We start from the raw sequence: 18,390 nt of genomic DNA on the forward strand, positions 1-18,390 counted from the left end.
AGAACGTCTGTCCGGTTTCACCTAGTTCCATCCTCGCCCACTATCCGCGAATTGACTTCCTCTCACTACCATATTTGGTGGTGAGAAAACGTTCTGAACGGAGGGCAGCACGATCGCTTCTATTTTATTTTTTAAATAAGAGTCCCCCTAGAAAGATGATCATTTTACGTACTTTTTATTTTAATATTGTAATTGTAATTACTCAATAGTCTACAGAACTTAAATTGGTCTATTGTGCAGGGAAACGGGTTTAATTTAGTGACAGCCCCTCCATTCACTTCAATGCAATACACTGCATATTAATTACATATTGGCTTGTTGAGAAAAAACTGTTGTTGAGAGTACTCAGTAAGGTCTGTTGAATCTATGTGGTGTTATTTCATGGAGGACTGAGGTCTAAATTACCCAGCAACACTATCCACACTCAACTCTCAAAAAACCTACGAATAATTGCTGCCTCCATTAGGGCAAGGCAAGAGTGCATGGAAGTCTAGTATGGAATGATATTTTATTACACACTGGAAATAAACAGGGAAAGCAACAACAAAAAGTAAGTCTCACTCCAGTCTCCTTTTCACCTCAGTTTTACAAACTGATTTTCAACACAAACAGCAGTCAATTAATTTATTCTATTGGAATGAATATAACATGCAGGATTCCATTCATATGTATTAGAAATGCTGAGTAATAACCAGCCATTCAGAACATAATTTGGTTTGTAGAGATCCTACACTTTGGAAAAAATGGGTTTTATGGCTGTCCCCATAGAATAACCCTTTTTGGTTCCAGGCAATGTTTCCTCTAAACTGCGCTCATGCTGCGCAGTAGCCCCGGGACTGCCAAGCAGCTGCTTTAGCCCCGGGACTGCCAACATCTTCACAGGGTCCTTTGCTGTTGTTCTGGGATTGATTTGCACTTTGACACCAAAGTACGTTAATCTGTAGGAGACAGAACGCGTCTCCTTCCTGAGCAATATGACGGCTGCATGGTCCCATGGTGTTTATACTTGCGTACTATTGTTTGTACAGATGAACGTGGTACCTTCAGGCGTTTGGAAATTGCTCCCAAGGATGAACCAGACTTGTGGAGGTCTACAATTTTTTTCTGAGGTCTTGGCTGATTTCTTTTGAATTTCCCATGATGTCAAGCAAAGGGGCATTGAGTTTGAAGTTAGGCCTTGAAATACATCCACAGGTACACCTCCAATTGACTCAAATTATGTCAATTAGCCTATCAGAAGCTTCTAAAGCCATGATATCATTTTCTGGAATTTTCCAAGCTGCTAAAGGCACAGTCAATTTAGTGTATGTAAACTTCTGACCCACTGGAATTGTGATACAGGGAATTGTAAGTGATATAATCTGTCTGTAAACAATTTTTGGAAAAATGACTTGTGTCATGCACAAAGTAGATGTGCTAACCGACTTGCCAAAACTATAGTTTGTTAACAAGAAATGTGTGGAGTGGTCGAAAAACGAGTTTTAATGCCTCCGACCTAAGTGTATGTAAACTTCCCGACTTCAACTATTTGAGATTGTGTTGTAGGCAGAACACATTGGAGTAGAATTCTATTGCATTGACACACAACTAGCTCTTACTAGGCATAACCAATCAGAACTGCAGTAGGGCCTATATGCAAATAGACAATTGCCATATATGGATCTGTGCCATTTACTTTGAACTGGACTGTGTTTACTGGTCATGAGTAATTGAGCTTGGTTTGAGATCAAAGAGACAGCTGCGTGTAGCCACGGGTGAACATTTTGTTCATATCCTTTGCTAGTTAGCAAGTTATTAGCCCAGTTATATATATATAATTTGTAGTCAGCAATGAGGGAGTGATTGCTTCCAAAAGAGCACAAAACGTACATTTCTAAACATCTTCGAAAGACCAGTCAGGTAAATATCTTATTTTTTTGGTCTTAAAGGGGCAGTGTTGTATTTTGAGACCGGCTTGAATCAACTTAATAGCCAATAGGCGGAGGGTAGCGTAATTTGTTTTTTTCTCCGTAATAATGGTATGGGAATAATAATGCATTTTTATTTTGTAAAGTGTTTTCTTGCATCAAACAACACAATTTTCAGCCACCTCCTTTTCACCTTGCAACGTGTTGAAATGTGGGCTTTTATTTTTTTACGGTTCCTTCATTGTCATTGGAAAGCGACGTCATTGTAAGTGCTGCTTGCGGAATAGTAGTGAGGCGACAGAGTGATTCCTGAGTGCTGTCGTACAACTATTACTTTCCGACTTCAGCTGTTCCAAGTCTGGCGACAACTGAACTGTATGTGGTGTGTTTACCTACCCGGGGAGACTTGTAAAATAGAACTGAAAGGTGATTGTTATTGGACCTGTGTGTATGTGTGAGAGAGAGAATGACCGGTACAAACGGAAGGATTTCATGGCACTACGCGTGAAGATGGGAATTCCACCGGTGAGTATAATAGTATAAGTAGCTAATGCGGTCAATTTGTTTTCCATGTCATCTTAGCTCTGATGGTAGACACTCCGGTCATTGCGTTGGGTTCTACTGGGTTCAGTGATGTAGAATATCCACGTAGTTCTGCAACTCATCTTGATTCTAAGACGGACCATTATAATGATTGTCTACTTTAATTGCGTTCCGCTCATTGGTTGGCTAAGACATACAAACAACATTAGCAAGCAAGCTAACTGACGGGAAATAGCGGTAACTCATTTGTCTGGTGTCTGGCTGGTGGTGGACATTTAGTTTCGGGTGTCAGCTAACATATATATATTTTTAAACAATCGTTACCGCTGGCTTTTAGCCGTCATAAACGCAACGGGTCTATGACGATATGACTGCAACAACACGCTGTGTAGAAGTAGCTGCTCCCCTCGGCGCGACCACCCCCAACACTCTGCTGCTACGTAAAGCTACTATCCTTTGTCCAAAACCGCTACTTGTAAACATTAGCACGCACGGTTGCCACTATTTCACAATATTGTAGCCTACACATGACTGACTGTAACTTCTGTGCAGTCTGCCAAACTGTATTTTGAATTGCATTTAGTCGTAAGCTACTGGCACCGCAGAAGCGAGGTCTGATAGTACAGTAACCCATTACCCATTCATAGATGCTAACTGCTTTATCGCCTATTGACTAACTAGTTAGTGTCTTCTGGTCAAGGGGGATTTTTCTTAAGATCCCCGAAGCTCGTTTTGAACATTTAAAACACATGCTTGCTGTACAGTTTGGTGAACAGTATCTTTCATATAATCAAAAAGGTTAAATTACTACACACTAGGATTTAGTGTTTGTTCATGGCTTTACCTCCATGTTACGGCGTGTGTTTGACAGAAGACCTAGCTAACAGCCGATCCATACGCGGTGTTCCTCCGTTAGAAGAACTACACTTCCCAGTCTAGCGTTCTCCAAACACCTGTGTGTAAGCTACCTGGGGAGAAAGTGTAGTTCAACTGGAGGCACACGTCAAATGGATCTGTGTAAAACTCCTACAGTAAGTAAATATATATATTTTTTTTGCTGATAGGTTTATTATGCCCCTTTTCATATGTTTCGAAAACCGGTTTGAAAGCAATGATTATTGATTTTTGTAAACGTTAAAACAAAGGGTTGGAATTGTAGTTGCACATGGAGCCAACCATGTGCCAATGTAGCTGCTGAAAATACTTACAGAGATGAAGGGTTTTCGAGAGCTAAGCAACCCATGCTTCTTGGCCACAAGTTAACCATAAACAACCAACAAACAGGTAATGAATGAGATTTATTTACCCTTTATTTAACTAGCCAAGTCAGTTAAGAACAAGTTCTTATTTACAATGATGGCCTACCGGGGAACAGTGCCTTGTTCAGGGGCAGAATGACAGATTGCTACGTTGTCAGCTCGGGCATTCGATCCAGCAACCTTTCGGTTACTGGCTCAACACACTGGGCTACCTGCCGCCCCACTTTAATGATAGCTATGTTATTGCGTATTATTAACTGGGTGGTTCGAGCCCTGAATGGTGATTGGCTGACAGCCGTGGTATATCAGACCGTATACTATGGGTATGACAAAACATTTATTTTTACTGCTCTAATTACGTTGGTAACCAGTTTATAATAGCAATAAGGCTCCTCTGGGGTTTGTGGTATATGGCCAATATACCACGGCTAAGGGCTGTATCCAGACACTCCCACGTTGCGTCGTGCATAAGAACAGCCATTAGCCATGGTATATTGGCCATATACCACACCCCCTCGTGCGTTATTGCTTAATTATCTAATGTAAAGACTTAGGGTGCCTTTATTCTTTAAAGGTACGGCATGTAAATTAGCAGATACTATTATTTCATGTGCCTACTGAAACACAGCTGTTAACAGGTTGATGTGTAGCTACTAAAACACAGCTGTTAACAGGTAGCTACTGAAACACAGCTGTAGTTAACAGGTTGATGTGTAGCTACTGGAACACAGCTGTTAACAGGATGATGTGTAGCTACTGGAACACAGCTGTTAACAGGTTGATGTGTAGCTACTAAAACACAGCTGTTAACAGGTAGCTACTGAAACACAGCTGTTAACAGGATGATGTGTAGCTACTGGAACACAGCTGTTAACAGGTTGATGTGTTGCTACTGAAACACAGCTGTTAACAGGATGATGTGTAGCTACTGGAACACAGCTGTTAACAGGATGATGTGTAGCTACTGAAACACAGCTGTTAACAGGATGATGTGTAGCTACTGGAACACAGCTGTTAACAGGTTGATGTGTAGCTACTGAAACACAGCTGTTAACAGGTTGATGTGTAGCTACTGAAACACAGCTGTTAACAGGATGATGTGTAGCTACTAAAACACAGCTGTTAACAGGATGATGTGTAGCTACTGGAACACAGCTGTTGATGTGTAGCTACTAAAACACAGCTGTTAACAGGATGATGTGTACCTACTGGAACACAGCTGTTAACAGGATGATGTGTAGCTACTGGAACACAGCTGTTGATGTGTAGCTACTAAAACACAGCTGTTAACAGGATGATGTGTACCTACTGGAACACAGCTGTTAACAGGTTGATGTGTAGCTACTGGAACACAGCTGTTAACAGGATGATGTGTAGCTACTGAAACACAGCTGTTAACAGGATGATGTGTACCTACTGGAACACAGCTGTTAACAGGTAGCTACTGAAACACAGCTGTTAACAGGATGATGTGTAGCTACTGGAACACAGCTGTTAACAGGATGATGTGTAGCTACTGGAACACAGCTGTTAACAGGATGATGTGTAGCTACTGAAACACAGCTGTTAACAGGTTGATGTGTAGCTACTGGAACACAGCTGTTAACAGGATGATGTGTAGCTACTAAAACACAGCTGTTAACAGGATGATGTGTAGCTACTGGAACACAGCTGTTAACAGGTAGCTACTGAAACACAGCTGTTAACAGGATGATGTGTAGCTACTGGAACACAGCTGTTAACAGGATGATGTGTAGCTACTGAGACACAGCTGTTAACAGGATGATGTGTAGCTACTAAAACACAGCTGTTAACAGGATGATGTGTAGCTACTAAAACACAGCTGTTAACAGGATGATGTGTAGCTACTGAAACACAGCTGTTAACAGGATGATGTGTAGCTACTGGAACACAGCTGTTAACAGGTAGCTACTGAAACACAGCTGTTAACAGGATGATGTGTAGCTACTGGAACACAGCTGTTAACAGGATGATGTGTAGCTACTGAAACACAGCTGTTAACAGGATGATGTGTAGCTACTGAAACACAGCTGTTGACAGGTTGATGTGTAGCTACTGGAACACAGCTGTTAACAGGATGATGTGTAGCTACTGAAACACAGCTGTTAACAGGATGATGTGTAGCTACTGGAACACAGCTGTTGATGTGTGGCTACTGAAACACAGCTGTTGTTGACAGGTTGATGTGTGCCTACTGAAATAATGGGCAAATGTTGCACAATGTAGGTGTGGAAAGCTCTTAGAGACTTACCCAGAAAGACTCTCAGCTGTAATCACTGGCAAAGGTGCTTCTTTTAAGTAGGTGTGAATGGTTATGTAAATGAGATTTCTGTATTTAATTTCCAACACATTTGCTAAAATTTCTGCAAACATGTTTTCACTTTGTCATTATGGGGTATTGTGTGTGGATTGGTGCGATTAAAAAAAATATATATATATTTAATCCTTTTTGAAATCTGTCTGTAACACAACAAAATGTGGAATAAGTCAAGGGGTATGAATACTTTCTGAAAGAACTATCCATCTACCCAGAGATTCTAGACCCTTCAGATATACAAACATCAAATGGTTAGGGCCAAGGGGTAGAGAGTTTGGTACACAGATACTGAAGTCATTTTATTTTTTTTATTTTTTTTATTTCACCTTTATTTAACCAGGTAGGCTAGTTGAGAACAAGTTCTCATTTGCAACTGCGACCTGGCCAAGATAAAGCATAGCAGTGTGAACAGACAACACAGAGTTACACATGGAGTAAACAATAAACAAGTCAATAACATGGTAGAAAAAAAGAGAATCTATATACAATGTGTGCAAAAGGCATGAGGTAGGCAATACATCGAATAATTACAATTTAGCAGATTAACACTGGAGTGATAAATCATCAGATGATCATGTGCAAGAAGAGATACTGGTGTGCAAAAGAGCAGAAAAGTAAATAAATAAAAGCAGTATGGGGGGTGAGGTAGGTAAATTGGGTGGGTAGTTTACAGATGGACTATGTACAGCTGCAGCGATCGGTTAGCTGCTCGGATAGCAGATTTTTAAAGTTGTTGAGGGAGATAAAAGTCTCTAACTTCAGAGATTTTTGCAATTCGTTCCTGTCGCAGGCAGCAGAGAACTGGAAGGAAAGGCGTCCAAATGAGGTTTTGGCTTTAGGGATGATCAGTGAGATACACCTGCTGGAGCGCGTGTTGCGGGTGGGTGTAGCCATCGTGACCAGTGAACTGAGATAAGGCGGCACTTTACCTAGCATAGCCTTGTAGATGACCTGGAGCCAGTGGGTCTGACGACGAACATGTAGCGAGGGCCAGCCGACTAGGGCATACAGGTCGCAGTGGTGGGTCGTATAAGGTGCTTTAGTAACAAAACGAATGGCACTGTGATAAACTGCATCCAGTTTGCTGAGTAGAGTATTGGAAGCTATTTTGTAGATGACATCGCCGAAGTCGAGGATCGGTAGGATAGTCAGTTTTACTAGGGTAAGTTTGGCGGCGTGAGTGAAGGAGGCTTTGTTGCGGAATAGAAAGCCGATTCTTGATTTGATTTTGGATTGGAGATGTTTGATATGAGTCTGGAAGGAGAGTTTGCAGTCTAGCCAGACACCTAGGTACTTATAGATGTCCACATATTCTAGGTCGGAACCGTCCAGGGTGGTGATGCTAGTCGGGCGTGCGGGTGCAGGCAGCGAACGGTTGAAAAGCATGCATTTGGTTTTACTAGCGTTTAAGAGCAGTTGGAGGCCACGGAAGGAGTGTTGTATGGCATTGAAGCTCGTTTGGAGGTTAGATAGCACAGTGTCCAAGGAAGGGCCGGAAGTATATAGAATGGTGTCGTCTGCGTAGAGGTGGATCAGGGAATCGCCCGCAGCAAGAGCAACATCATTGATGTATACAGAGAAAAGAGTCGGCCCGAGAATTGAACCCTGTGGTACCCCCATAGAGACTGCCAGAGGACCGGACAACATGCCCTCCGATTTGACACACTGAACTCTGTCTGCAAAGTAGTTGGTGAACCAGGCAAGGCAGTCATTAGAAAAACCGAGGCTACTGAGTCTGCCGATAAGAATATGGTGATTGACAGAGTCGAAAGCCTTGGCCAGGTCGATGAAGACGGCTGCACAGTAATGTCTTTTATCGATGGCGGTTATGATATCGTTTAGTACCTTGAGCGTGGCTGAGGTGCACCCGTGACCGACTCGGAAACCGGATTGCACAGCGGAGAAGGTACGGTGGGATTCGAGATGGTCAGTGATCTGTTTGTTGACTTGGCTTTCGAAGACCTTAGATAGGCAGGGCAGGATGGATATAGGTCTGTAACAGTTTGGGTCCAGGGTGTCTCCCCCTTTGAAGAGGGGGATGACCGCGGCAGCTTTCCAATCCTTGGGGATCTCAGATGATACGAAGGAGAGGTTGAACAGGCTGGTGATAGGGGGTGCGACAATGGCGGCGGACAGTTTCAGAAATAGGGGGTCCAGATTGTCAAGCCCAGCTGATTTGTATGGGTCCAGGTTTTCCAGCTCTTTCAGAACATCTGCTATCTGGATTTGGGTAAAGGAGAAGCTGGGGAGGCTTGGGCGAGTAGCAGCGGGGGGGGCGGGGCTGTTGGCCAAGGTTGGAGTCGCCAGGAGGAAGGCATGGCCAGCCATTGAGAAATGCTTGTTGAAGTCTTCGATTATCACGGATTTATCGGTGGTGACCGTGTTACCTAGCCTCAGTGCAGTGGGCAGCTGGGAGGAGGTGCTCTTGTTCTCCATGGACTTTACAGTATCCCAGAACTTTTTGGAGTTAGAGCTACAGGATGCAAATTTCTGCTTGAAAAAGCTGGCCTTTGCTTTCCTGACTGACTGCGTGTATTGGTTCCTGACTTCCCTGAACAGTTGCATATCGCGGGGGCTCTTCGATGCTATTGCAGTTCGCCACAGGATGTTTTTGTGCTGGTCGAGGGCAGTCAGGTCTGGAGTGAACCAAGGGCTATATCTGTTCTTGGTTCTGCATTTTTTGAACGGAGCGTGCTTGTCTAATATGGTGAGGAAGTAACATTTAAAGAATGACCAGGCATCCTCAACTGACGGGATGAGGTCAATATCCTTCCAGGGTACCCGGGCCAGGTCGATTAGAAAGGCCTGCTCGCAGAAGTGTTTTAGGGAGCGTTTGACAGTGATGAGGGGTGGTCGTTTGACCGCGGACCCGTGGCGGATACAGGCAATGAGGCAGTGATCGCTGAGATCTTGATTGAAGACAGCAGAGGTGTATTTGGAGGGCAGGTTGGTCAGGATAATGTCTATTAGGGTGCCCATGTTTACGGATTTAGGGTTGTACCTGGTGGGTTCCTTGATGATTTGTGTGAGATTGAGGGCATCAAGCTTGGATTGTAGGACTGCCGGGGTGTTAAGCATATCCCAGTTTAGGTCACCTAACAGAACAAACTCTGAAGCTAGATGGGGAGCGATCAATTCACAGATGGTGTCCAGGGCACAGCTGGGAGCTGAGGGGGGTCGGTAGCAGGCGGCAACAGTGAGAGACTTATTTCTGGAGAGATTAATTTTTAAAATTAGAAGTTCGAACTGTTTGGGCATAGACCTGGAAAGTATGACAGAACTTTGCAGGCTATCTCTGCAGTAGATTGCAACTCCTCCCCCTTTGGCAGTTCTATCTTGACGGAAAGTGTTATAGTTGGGTATGGAAATCTCAGAATTTTTGGTGGCCTTCCTAAGCCAGGATTCGGACACGGCAAGGACATCAGGGTTGGCAGAGTGTGCTAAAGCGGTGAGTAAGGCAAACTTAGGGAGGAGGCTTCTGATGTTGACATGCATGAGGCCAAGGCTTTTTCGATCACAGAAGTCAACAAATGAGGGTGACTGGGGACATGCAGGGCCTGGGTTTACCTCCACATCACCCGAGGAACAGAGGAGTAGTAGGATGAGGGTGCGGCTAAAGGCTATCAAAACTGGTCGCCTAGAGCGTTGGGGACAAAGAATAAAAGGAGCAGATTTATGGGCGTGGTAGAATAGATTCTGGGCATAATGTGCAGACAGGGGTATGGTGGGGCGTGGGTACAGCGGAGGCAAGCCCAGGCACTGGGTGATGATAAGAGAGGTTGTATCTCTGGACATGCTGGTCTCAATGGGTGAGGTCACCGCATGTGTGGGGGGTGGGACCAAGGAGGTATCAGAGGTACGGAGAGTGGAACTACAGGGTCCATTGCAAACCAAAACAATGATAGCTAGCCTGAACAACAGTATGCAAGGCATATTGATATTTGAGAGAGACATACAATAAGGCATAAAGTGATTGCAGGTCTTGATTGGGAGAGCTAGCTAAAACAACAGGTAAGATAACAGCAGCAATAATAGGGTGCTAGTCTAACACAGCAACAACAGGTAAAAATGGCGACGACTAGGCCGAGAGGGTCGGATTAACTACACACAGATCCTGAGTTAAAGCACAGAGCCGACAGATAAAACACAAATAAACAGAATGGAGTACCGTGAATTAATGGACAGTCAAGCATGCATCAGCTATGTAGCCAAGTGATCATAGTGTCCAGGGGGCAGCCGTAGATGGAGCAGGGAGGCCTCCACTAAGCTAGCACGCGGCGTTTAAAGTTAGTAGCCCGGGGGGTGGTCTGCTCAGACGGAGGGGGTCTGCTCAGACGTGGTCGTGTCGACAGAGAATCCAAGCCAGATGGCGATGGCGAAAGAGAGGTTGTGAATTGTAGAATTGTGTTTGCTAACTGGTGCTAGCTTCGTGGCAGTGGCGCTAGCTGCGCTAGCCGCAAGCTAGCTGTGAGGATCAGAAGCAGTGGCTCAGGGATTACGGCAGGAATCCGGCGTTGTTGTCGAGAGACAGTCCGATGCTGGTAAATTGGTGAGTAATATCCAGGCTAATAACAGGGCTGGTGTCTGTGCAGAAGGTAAAAGCTACTAGCAGCGGCAAAGAAATGGCTAAATTAGCTTGTAGCTGGTATTGTAGCCCAAGAATTCGCTGGTAGACCTCTTCAGCTAGCCGGCAGATTGCAGACTGGCAGGTATTGGCCCGGTATTGAAGCTGGCTGTGTCCGAGTTGAGGGTGAAGACCGCAGCAGTGGCTAACTGACTACTAGCTAGTAGCTAGTTATCTGGCTAGCTTCTGATTGGGGTTACGGTTCTAAAGTATAAAAAAATAGCAGGTCCGTACCACATTGGGTGAGGCGGAATGTAGGAATGTATATTCAGTTCCTAGATGGAAAGTGAAATTAAAATATATACGAAATGTATACGAAAAATACGAAGGCTATTTACACGGGACAGGACAAACAAAGACACGTCCGACTGCTACGCCATCTTGGATTCAATATATTCAATATTCAATAATAATTCTCGACCAAGCCAGGGCCAGCATGCCCCAGCATGCCCCAGCATGCCAGTGTGTGCTAGCTATCTTGCTTTGGTCTTTAAGGAGACCCCACAGTACTCTTTAAATGGAAGAATGATGACATTTAACTGACTCATATCGATGCCACAGGCTGTTTTCAAACGATAAGAGGTTAGGTAATGTGTTGGGTAATGTATTGGCTTAGGGTTAGGTATTGGCTTAGGGTAAGGTATTGGCTTAGGGTAAGGTATTGGCTTAGGTATTGTAAGAGGAGAGTAGCATAAAGCGGTGTGGTTTAGGTTAGATGGGTCATACTACATCCTCACCAAGGTTAGGGTTAGGGTAGATGGGTTGGAGTGTCATACTACATACTCACCAAGGTTAGGGTTAGGTTAGATGGGTTGTAGTGTCAGATGGGCTATGTACAGGTGCAGTGATCTGTGAGCTGCTCTGACAGCTGGTGCCTTAAGTTAGTAAGGGAGATATGAGTCTCCAGCTTCAGGGATTTTTGCAATTCGTTCCAGTCAATGGCAGCAGAGAACTGTAAGGAAAGGTGGCCAAAGGAGGAATTGGCTTTAAGGGTGACCAGTGAAATATACCTGCTGGAGCGCGTGCTACAGGTGGGTGCTGCTATGGTGACCAGTGAGCTGAAATAAGGTGGGGCTTTACCTAGCTAAGACTTATAGATGACCTGGAGCCAGTGGGTTTGGCGACAAATATGAAGCGAATGGCCAGCCAACGAGAGTGTACAGGTCACAGTGGTGGGTAGTATATGGGGCTTTGGTGACAAAATGGATGGCACTGTGATAGACTACATATAAACCACACCCTGCTGTGTGAGGACAGGAGCCTGACTCAGATTTAATTACCCAGAATTATACACAATGCAGCTGTTGTAGGCCTGTAAACTCGCATTCAAGGACAACGCCGCCACTTAACACTTGGATTGTGTTAAGGTTAGTGGCGTAACTACATAGTTTTGGTGTGTAATTTCATGATTTAATGTCTATTGACTTGTTTTTTAGTGATGAGCGAAATTGCTTCTCTGTAACGTTTTGTAGTAGGATCCCTGCGATGACTAATGCAATAAATGATGGACAGTGATTTTTCAGAGAACTACAGACGGGTTATATAGATTTCTGATCATGTTGGAACTTCCTGCCGTATGTTGCTCTGTATTGATATGCCATTGCATATCTTTTAAATGGGATATGGTAGTAGGTGGCAGGTTTTTTTTTCATCATCAACAGTTTCCCGTGTGTATCAAGAATGGCCCACCACTCAAAGGACATCCGGCCAACCTGACACAACCGTGGGCCAGTATCCCAGTGGATTGCTTTCGATACCTTGTAGAGTCCATGATGAATTATGGCTCAATATCAGGAAGGTGTTCCTAATGTCTGGTATACTCTTGTGTATATGCAGTAGCAATTGAGCCCGGGGACGGGGAGTAGGAGGAGGTCAGTCGACTGTTTACACGTGGCCCAAATGGGACCCTATTCACTATACATAGTGCACTACTTTAGACCAGAGCCCTATGGCACCCTATTCACTATACATAGTGCACTACTTTAGACCAGAGCCCTATGGAACCCTATTCCCTATATAGTGCACTACTTTAGGGTGCCATTTGGGACTAAGCCTTGATCTGGTCAAGGATTCCTGTTCATCTAAAAAGAAGCAATGTTGCCTCTTAATCAGATTTAGTTCCAGTGCTTCTATACCTGCATTGCTTGCTGTTTGGGGTTTTAGGCTGGGTTTCTGTACAGCACTTTGAGCTATCAGCTGATGTAAGAAGGGCTTTATAAATACATTTGATTTGATTTAGTCAGGTGGAAGAGGTTACTTTACATTATCACACTAGGCTGAAAAATGGCGCTGACAGAAACATCTAAAAAAAACAAGTATGTTGCCTCTTAATCTTAAATATTAAACGGTGCCGGAGGAGATAGGAGCCCGTAAAAACGGCAGCTAACTACAATTTTCTTAAAATTTTTAACTAGGCTATTGAGCACGTCAATAACCCAAGCCTGTCCCATAGTTAACATTAGTTGGCTAACTGGCCAGCTAGCTAGCTAAATGACCACTACCGACTGTAGCGTGACTGTTACAAAGTCCATTTGTAGCTAGTTTTGTTTGGACATTTGTTTGTTGTGGATGCCTTTCTATTTTATGTAGCCAGCATACATCATTCAAACAACAATGGACACACTGGCTAAGTCTATTTGGTTTCTTTGTTTGTTTGCTAGTTAACTAACAATGAAGAGAGATGGATGCTAACCAGATAACAAACTGACTCATCAAAAGTGTTGCTTGTTTGGGTACCGAACAGCGTCCTGGGTACCATTTCATTTTTTTTAGCAAACATTCCACTCCATGTTCTCCTGTCATTTTGGCAATTTCTTTGATAAAGCAGATCACATCCTGGTGTTTTGATATGAGGTGATATGCTAGCCTAGCTACATTCAATATGAGGTGATATGCTAGCCTAGCTACATTCAATATGAGGTGATATGCTAGCCTAGCTACATTCAATATGAGGTGATATGCTAGCCTAGCTACATTCAATATGAGGTGATATGCTAGCCTAGCTACATTCAATATGAGGTGATATGCTAGCCTAGCTACATTCAATATGAGGTGATATGCTAGCCTAGCTACATTCAATATGAGGTGAAATGCTAGCCTAGCTACATTCAATATGAGGTGATATGCTAGCCTAGCTACATTCAATATGAGGTGATATGCTAGCCTAGCTACATTCAATATGAGGTGATATGCTAGCCTAGCTACATTCAATATGAGGTGATATGCTAGCCTAGCTACATTCAATATGAGGTGATATGCTAGCCTAGCTACATTCAATATGAGGTGATATGCTAGCCTAGCTACATTCAATGCTGTTTTTTCTGTTATTTAGGTTTAGTATTTGTACTTGTTAAGGATCCCCATTAGTTCCTGCCAAGGCAGCAGCTACTCTTCCTGGGGTTTATTATTATACCCATTTAGTTGTAAGTCGCTCTGGATAAGAGCGTCTGCTAAATGACTTAAATGTATGTAAATGTAGTTCCTGCCAAGGCAGCAGCTACTCTTCCTGGGGTTTATTATGGATCCCCATTTAGTTCCTGCCAAGTCAGCAGCTACTCTTCCTGGGGTTTATTATGATCCTCATTAGTTCCTGTCAAGGCAGCAGCTACTCTTCCTGGGGTTTATTATGATCCCCATTAGTTCCTGCCAAGGCAGCAGCTACTCTTCCTGGGGTCCAAACCCATTAAGCCCACTTCCATATTTTTAGATCATATACAGTACCAAAGTACTAGTCATTAAAAAAAAATATATATTTTGTACATTGTAGAAATATAGTGAAAACAGCACGACTATGAAATAACCCATATGGAATCATGTAGTAACCCAAAAAGGGTTTAACAAATCAACATATATTTGAGATTCTTCAAAGTAGTCACCCTTTGCCTTGTTGACAGCTTTGCACACTCTTGGCATTCTCTCAACCAGCTTCATGAGGTAGTCACCTGGAATGCATTTCAATTAACAGGTGTGCCTTGTTAAAAGTTAATTTGTGGAATTACTTCCATTACTTTAAGACATGAAGGTCAGTCAATGTGAAACATTTCAAGAACTTTGAAAGTTTCTTCAAGTGCTGTCGCAAAAACCATCAAGCGCTATGGTGAAATTGGCTCTCATGAGGACCGCCACAGGAAAGGAAGACCCAGAGTTACCTCTGCTGCAGAGGATAAGTTCATTAGAGTTACCAGCCTCAGAAATTGAGCAATGGACATTAGACCGGTGGAAATCTGTCCTTTGGTCTGATGAGTCCAAATGAGAGAATTTTGGTTCCATCCGCCATGTCTTGGTGAGACGCAGAGTAGGTGAACGGATGATCTCCGCATGTGTGGTTCCCGCCGTGAAGCATGGAGGAGGAGGTGTGACAGTGTGGGGGTGCTGTGCTGTTGACACTGTGATTTATTTAGAATTCAAGGCACACTTAACCAGCATGGCTACCACAGCATTCTGCAGCGATACGCCATCCCATCTGGTTTGCGCTTAGTGGGACTATCATTTGTTTTTCAACAGGACAATGACCCAACACACCTCCAGGCTGTGTAAGGGCTATTTGACCAAGAAGGAGAGTGATGGAGTGCTGCATCAGATGACCTGGCCTCCACAATCACCTGACCTCAACCCAGTTGAGATGGCTTGGGATGAGTTGGACCACAGAGTGAAGGAAAAGCGGCCAACAAGTGCTCAGCATACAGGACCAGTGAAAAGTTTGGACACACCTACTCATTCAAGGGTTTTTCTTTATTTTGACTATTTTCTACATTGTAGAATAATAGTGAAGACATCACAACTATGAAATAACACCTATGGAATCGTATAGAAGCCAGAAAAGTGTTAAACAAATCAAAATATATTTGTAAAACCGTCACTCTTCAAAATCTCTGGTCCCTGGTAAAAAAATGTTTTATATAACCTTTAACTAGGCAAGTCAGGTAAGAACAAATTCTTATTTACAGTGACGACCTACCCCGGCCAAACCCTGACCAGGACGACGCTGGGGCAATTGTGCACCGCCCTATGGGACTCCCAATAATGGCCGGCTATGATACAGCCTGGAATCGAACCAGGGTCTGTAGTGACGCCTCTAGCACTGAGATGCAGTGTCTTAGACCGCTGCGCCACTCGGGAGCGTAAATCCTGGTCCTCTCCCCTCCCTTATACTGCCATGACCCTGAAGTTCAGACAGTACTGTTTTTACCCCTGAGGTCCTGGTCAGCAAGAAGACTGGCCAGGTGTGTGTGTGTGTGTACTGTTCTTCTCCGATTGGCCATTGATCTTTATCCTCTATCAGACCAAGACTGCAGTCAATTCCTTTCTCTCTCTCGTCTTTTCCCTGAAGTGTGCATTCATTCAGTAATGGGTGATCAGAATGCACTCAACAGTTGTGGGATTGAAACGTTAAAACCATGTTATAGGCCTATATTTGATGAGCTTGAGTGTGACAGTTATTTTTGCCGTCGCAGGTATGGGTGCTTGGCGCTGGCCAGACTGGATGAGGAAGTGAGGCTGAGTGAGAAGGAGATCACAGCTACCCAGGACTGCTGTTGGAGAGGACCTCTGGACAGGTGAGGGAGATTGCCTGATGAGCGAGACATGGGGAGGGAGAAGAAGAGATCGAGAAGTGGCGCTAACCCTGTGGCGCTAACCCTGTGGCGATAACCACTTCCAGTGCCGGTGCTAACTGTTAACTCGAAATGACACAACGACAAGGTTCCAGTTTAACAAAGTTTACTATACCGTATGAACACACTCAAAGGTAGCCATTCCACTCAAGGCTAGGTCCATCGACCACCAGACTTCCTGTGCATGCGCACTCTTGACTGAGTGATAGCCCCGTAATAACAGAAATATAGGGATACTTAAAACATGAACTTAACACTAACCCAATGGCGCTAACCACTTCCAGTGCCGGTACTAACCCGGTGTTAACCATATATTAACAGGTTCCTGCGGCGGGTGTCAGGGTGGAGGTACCTGACTCATGGAGAACTACTTCCAGGCAGAGGCCTTCAACCTGGATAAAGTGTTGGATGACTTTGAACAGAAGCAAGGTGAGTCAATTAACACATTTAACCAATCGATCCATCAACCCACCAATCACATTTGCACTTACTGTGCTGTGGTCCGATTCTCTACCCTTCTCTCTAAAGTATGTATGTTTAAGCAAAGCAGAGGAAATTTGTTTGTTTTAGTATGCCAAGGCTGTGTTTACACAGGCAGCTCAATTATGATCTTTTTCCACCAATTAGTCTTTTGACCCATTGGACCAGCGCTTTTGCCAATAATTGGGGAAAAAGATCAGAATTGGGCTGCCTGTGTAAACACCGCCCTAGATCAGAATTGGGCTGCCTGTGTAAACACCGCCCTAGATCAGAATTGGGCTGCCTGTTTAAACACAGCTGTGGTGTGTTAAGGCAGAGTATAAGTGTGTTTTGTAAGACACACACACACACACACACACACACACACACCAAGAGGGTAACGGGCAGATAGGAGACACAGCTTATAGAATGGATAATTAGTGCCTCATGTATTTGGTTGTGTGTGTGTGTGTGTGTGACAGTCACATTGTACGTTGTGGAGACGGACAGGACCTCCATAGTCATCGTTATACTGTGTCTGTAGGACAGTTTAGTGTGTGTTTGGCTGTGTCTATTGGACAGTTCAGTGTGTGTGTGTGTGTTATCCATTAACTGTGTCTATTTAAGGCTAGTGCAGAGATCAGCAGTGTAAGGTTGGAGCCATGCTGTGTTGAGGCTGGGTCTGTCATAATGAGAAATTGGGTTTCTTCCCCATTTTGTTCCTTAAAGGTGACACATGAATTATCACACACACATGCAGTCGCTCGGTTGGTTGGTTGTGTGTGCCTGCCATGTCACGGTACAGAGAGCTCAGTGTGTGTTCAGGCTGTGAGTGATTATCTGGGAATCCTCTGCCAGATCCAGCTTGGCAGATTAACTGGGTGTGTGTGTGTTATGGAATTAAGTGTTCAGGAATGTGGACTCCTCCCAACATTCCAGACAGTATTCAAGTGTCAGGGAGGAAAGAGAGGAGGAGAGGAAAGAGAGGAGAGGAGGAGGGAAATTAGTCCATTTTCAAGCCACCTCCCTCCCAATACATCCCACCACCCATTCCAGCCTCGTTACTTCATTTCTCCACACCTTTCAGTAACACAGTTTGTATTTGGTGGTTTAGTATTACATTCCAGTTATCCTGTGGTCTCTGGTAATATCCTCTCTCAGTTTAGTAATATTCTCTCAGTGTAGTAATATTCTCTCAGTTTAGTAATACTCTCTTGGGTTAGTAATACTCTCTCAGTTTAGTAAAACTCTCTCAGTTTAGTAATACTCTCTCAGTCTTGTAATACTCTCTCAGCTCTCTCTGGTAATATCCTTCCCTCTCTCCTGTTGTCTCTGGTAATATCCTGCCCTCTCTCCTGTTGTCTCTGGTAATATCCTGCCCTCTCTCCTGTTGTCTCTGGTAATATCTTTCCCTCTCTCCTGTTGTCTCTGGTAATATCCTGCCCTCTCTCCTGTTGTCTCTGGTAATATCCTGCCCTCTCTCTCCTGTTGTCTCTGGTAATATCCTGCCCTCTCTCTCCTGTTGTCTCTGGTAATATCCTGCCCTCTCTCTCCTGTTGTCTCTGGTAATATCCTGCCCTCTCTCCTGTTGTCTCTGGTAATATCCTGCCCTCTCCTGTTGTCTCTGGTAATATCCTTCCCTCTCCTG

General features: G+C 44.1%; 1 protein-coding gene across 6 annotated transcripts in view; it reads left to right on the plus strand.

Annotated features, from left to right (window-relative positions):
* Positions 1–1,708: 1,708 nt before the first annotated feature.
* LOC139560242 (zinc finger FYVE domain-containing protein 9-like) overlaps positions 1,709–18,390 on the plus strand; it is a 55,837-nt gene continuing 39,155 nt past the window's right edge. For 2 of the 6 annotated variants that reach the window (XM_071376830.1, XM_071376831.1), the window contains exons 1-3: positions 2,025–2,432; positions 16,125–16,226; positions 16,605–16,712. In XM_071376830.1, the coding sequence (XP_071232931.1) occupies positions 16,643–16,712 (70 nt within the window). In that variant the 5' untranslated portion in view covers positions 2,025–2,432; positions 16,125–16,226; positions 16,605–16,642. Of the gene's footprint in view, positions 1,900–2,020; positions 2,433–16,124; positions 16,227–16,604; positions 16,713–18,390 lie in introns of those variants that run through there. The other 4 variants (XM_071376828.1, XM_071376829.1, XM_071376832.1 and 1 more) reach the window with 4 other exon arrangements.

The sequence above is a fragment of the Salvelinus alpinus genome, chromosome 30, assembly GCF_045679555.1.
Source record: "Salvelinus alpinus chromosome 30, SLU_Salpinus.1, whole genome shotgun sequence".
Taxonomy (NCBI): domain Eukaryota; kingdom Metazoa; phylum Chordata; class Actinopteri; order Salmoniformes; family Salmonidae; genus Salvelinus; species Salvelinus alpinus.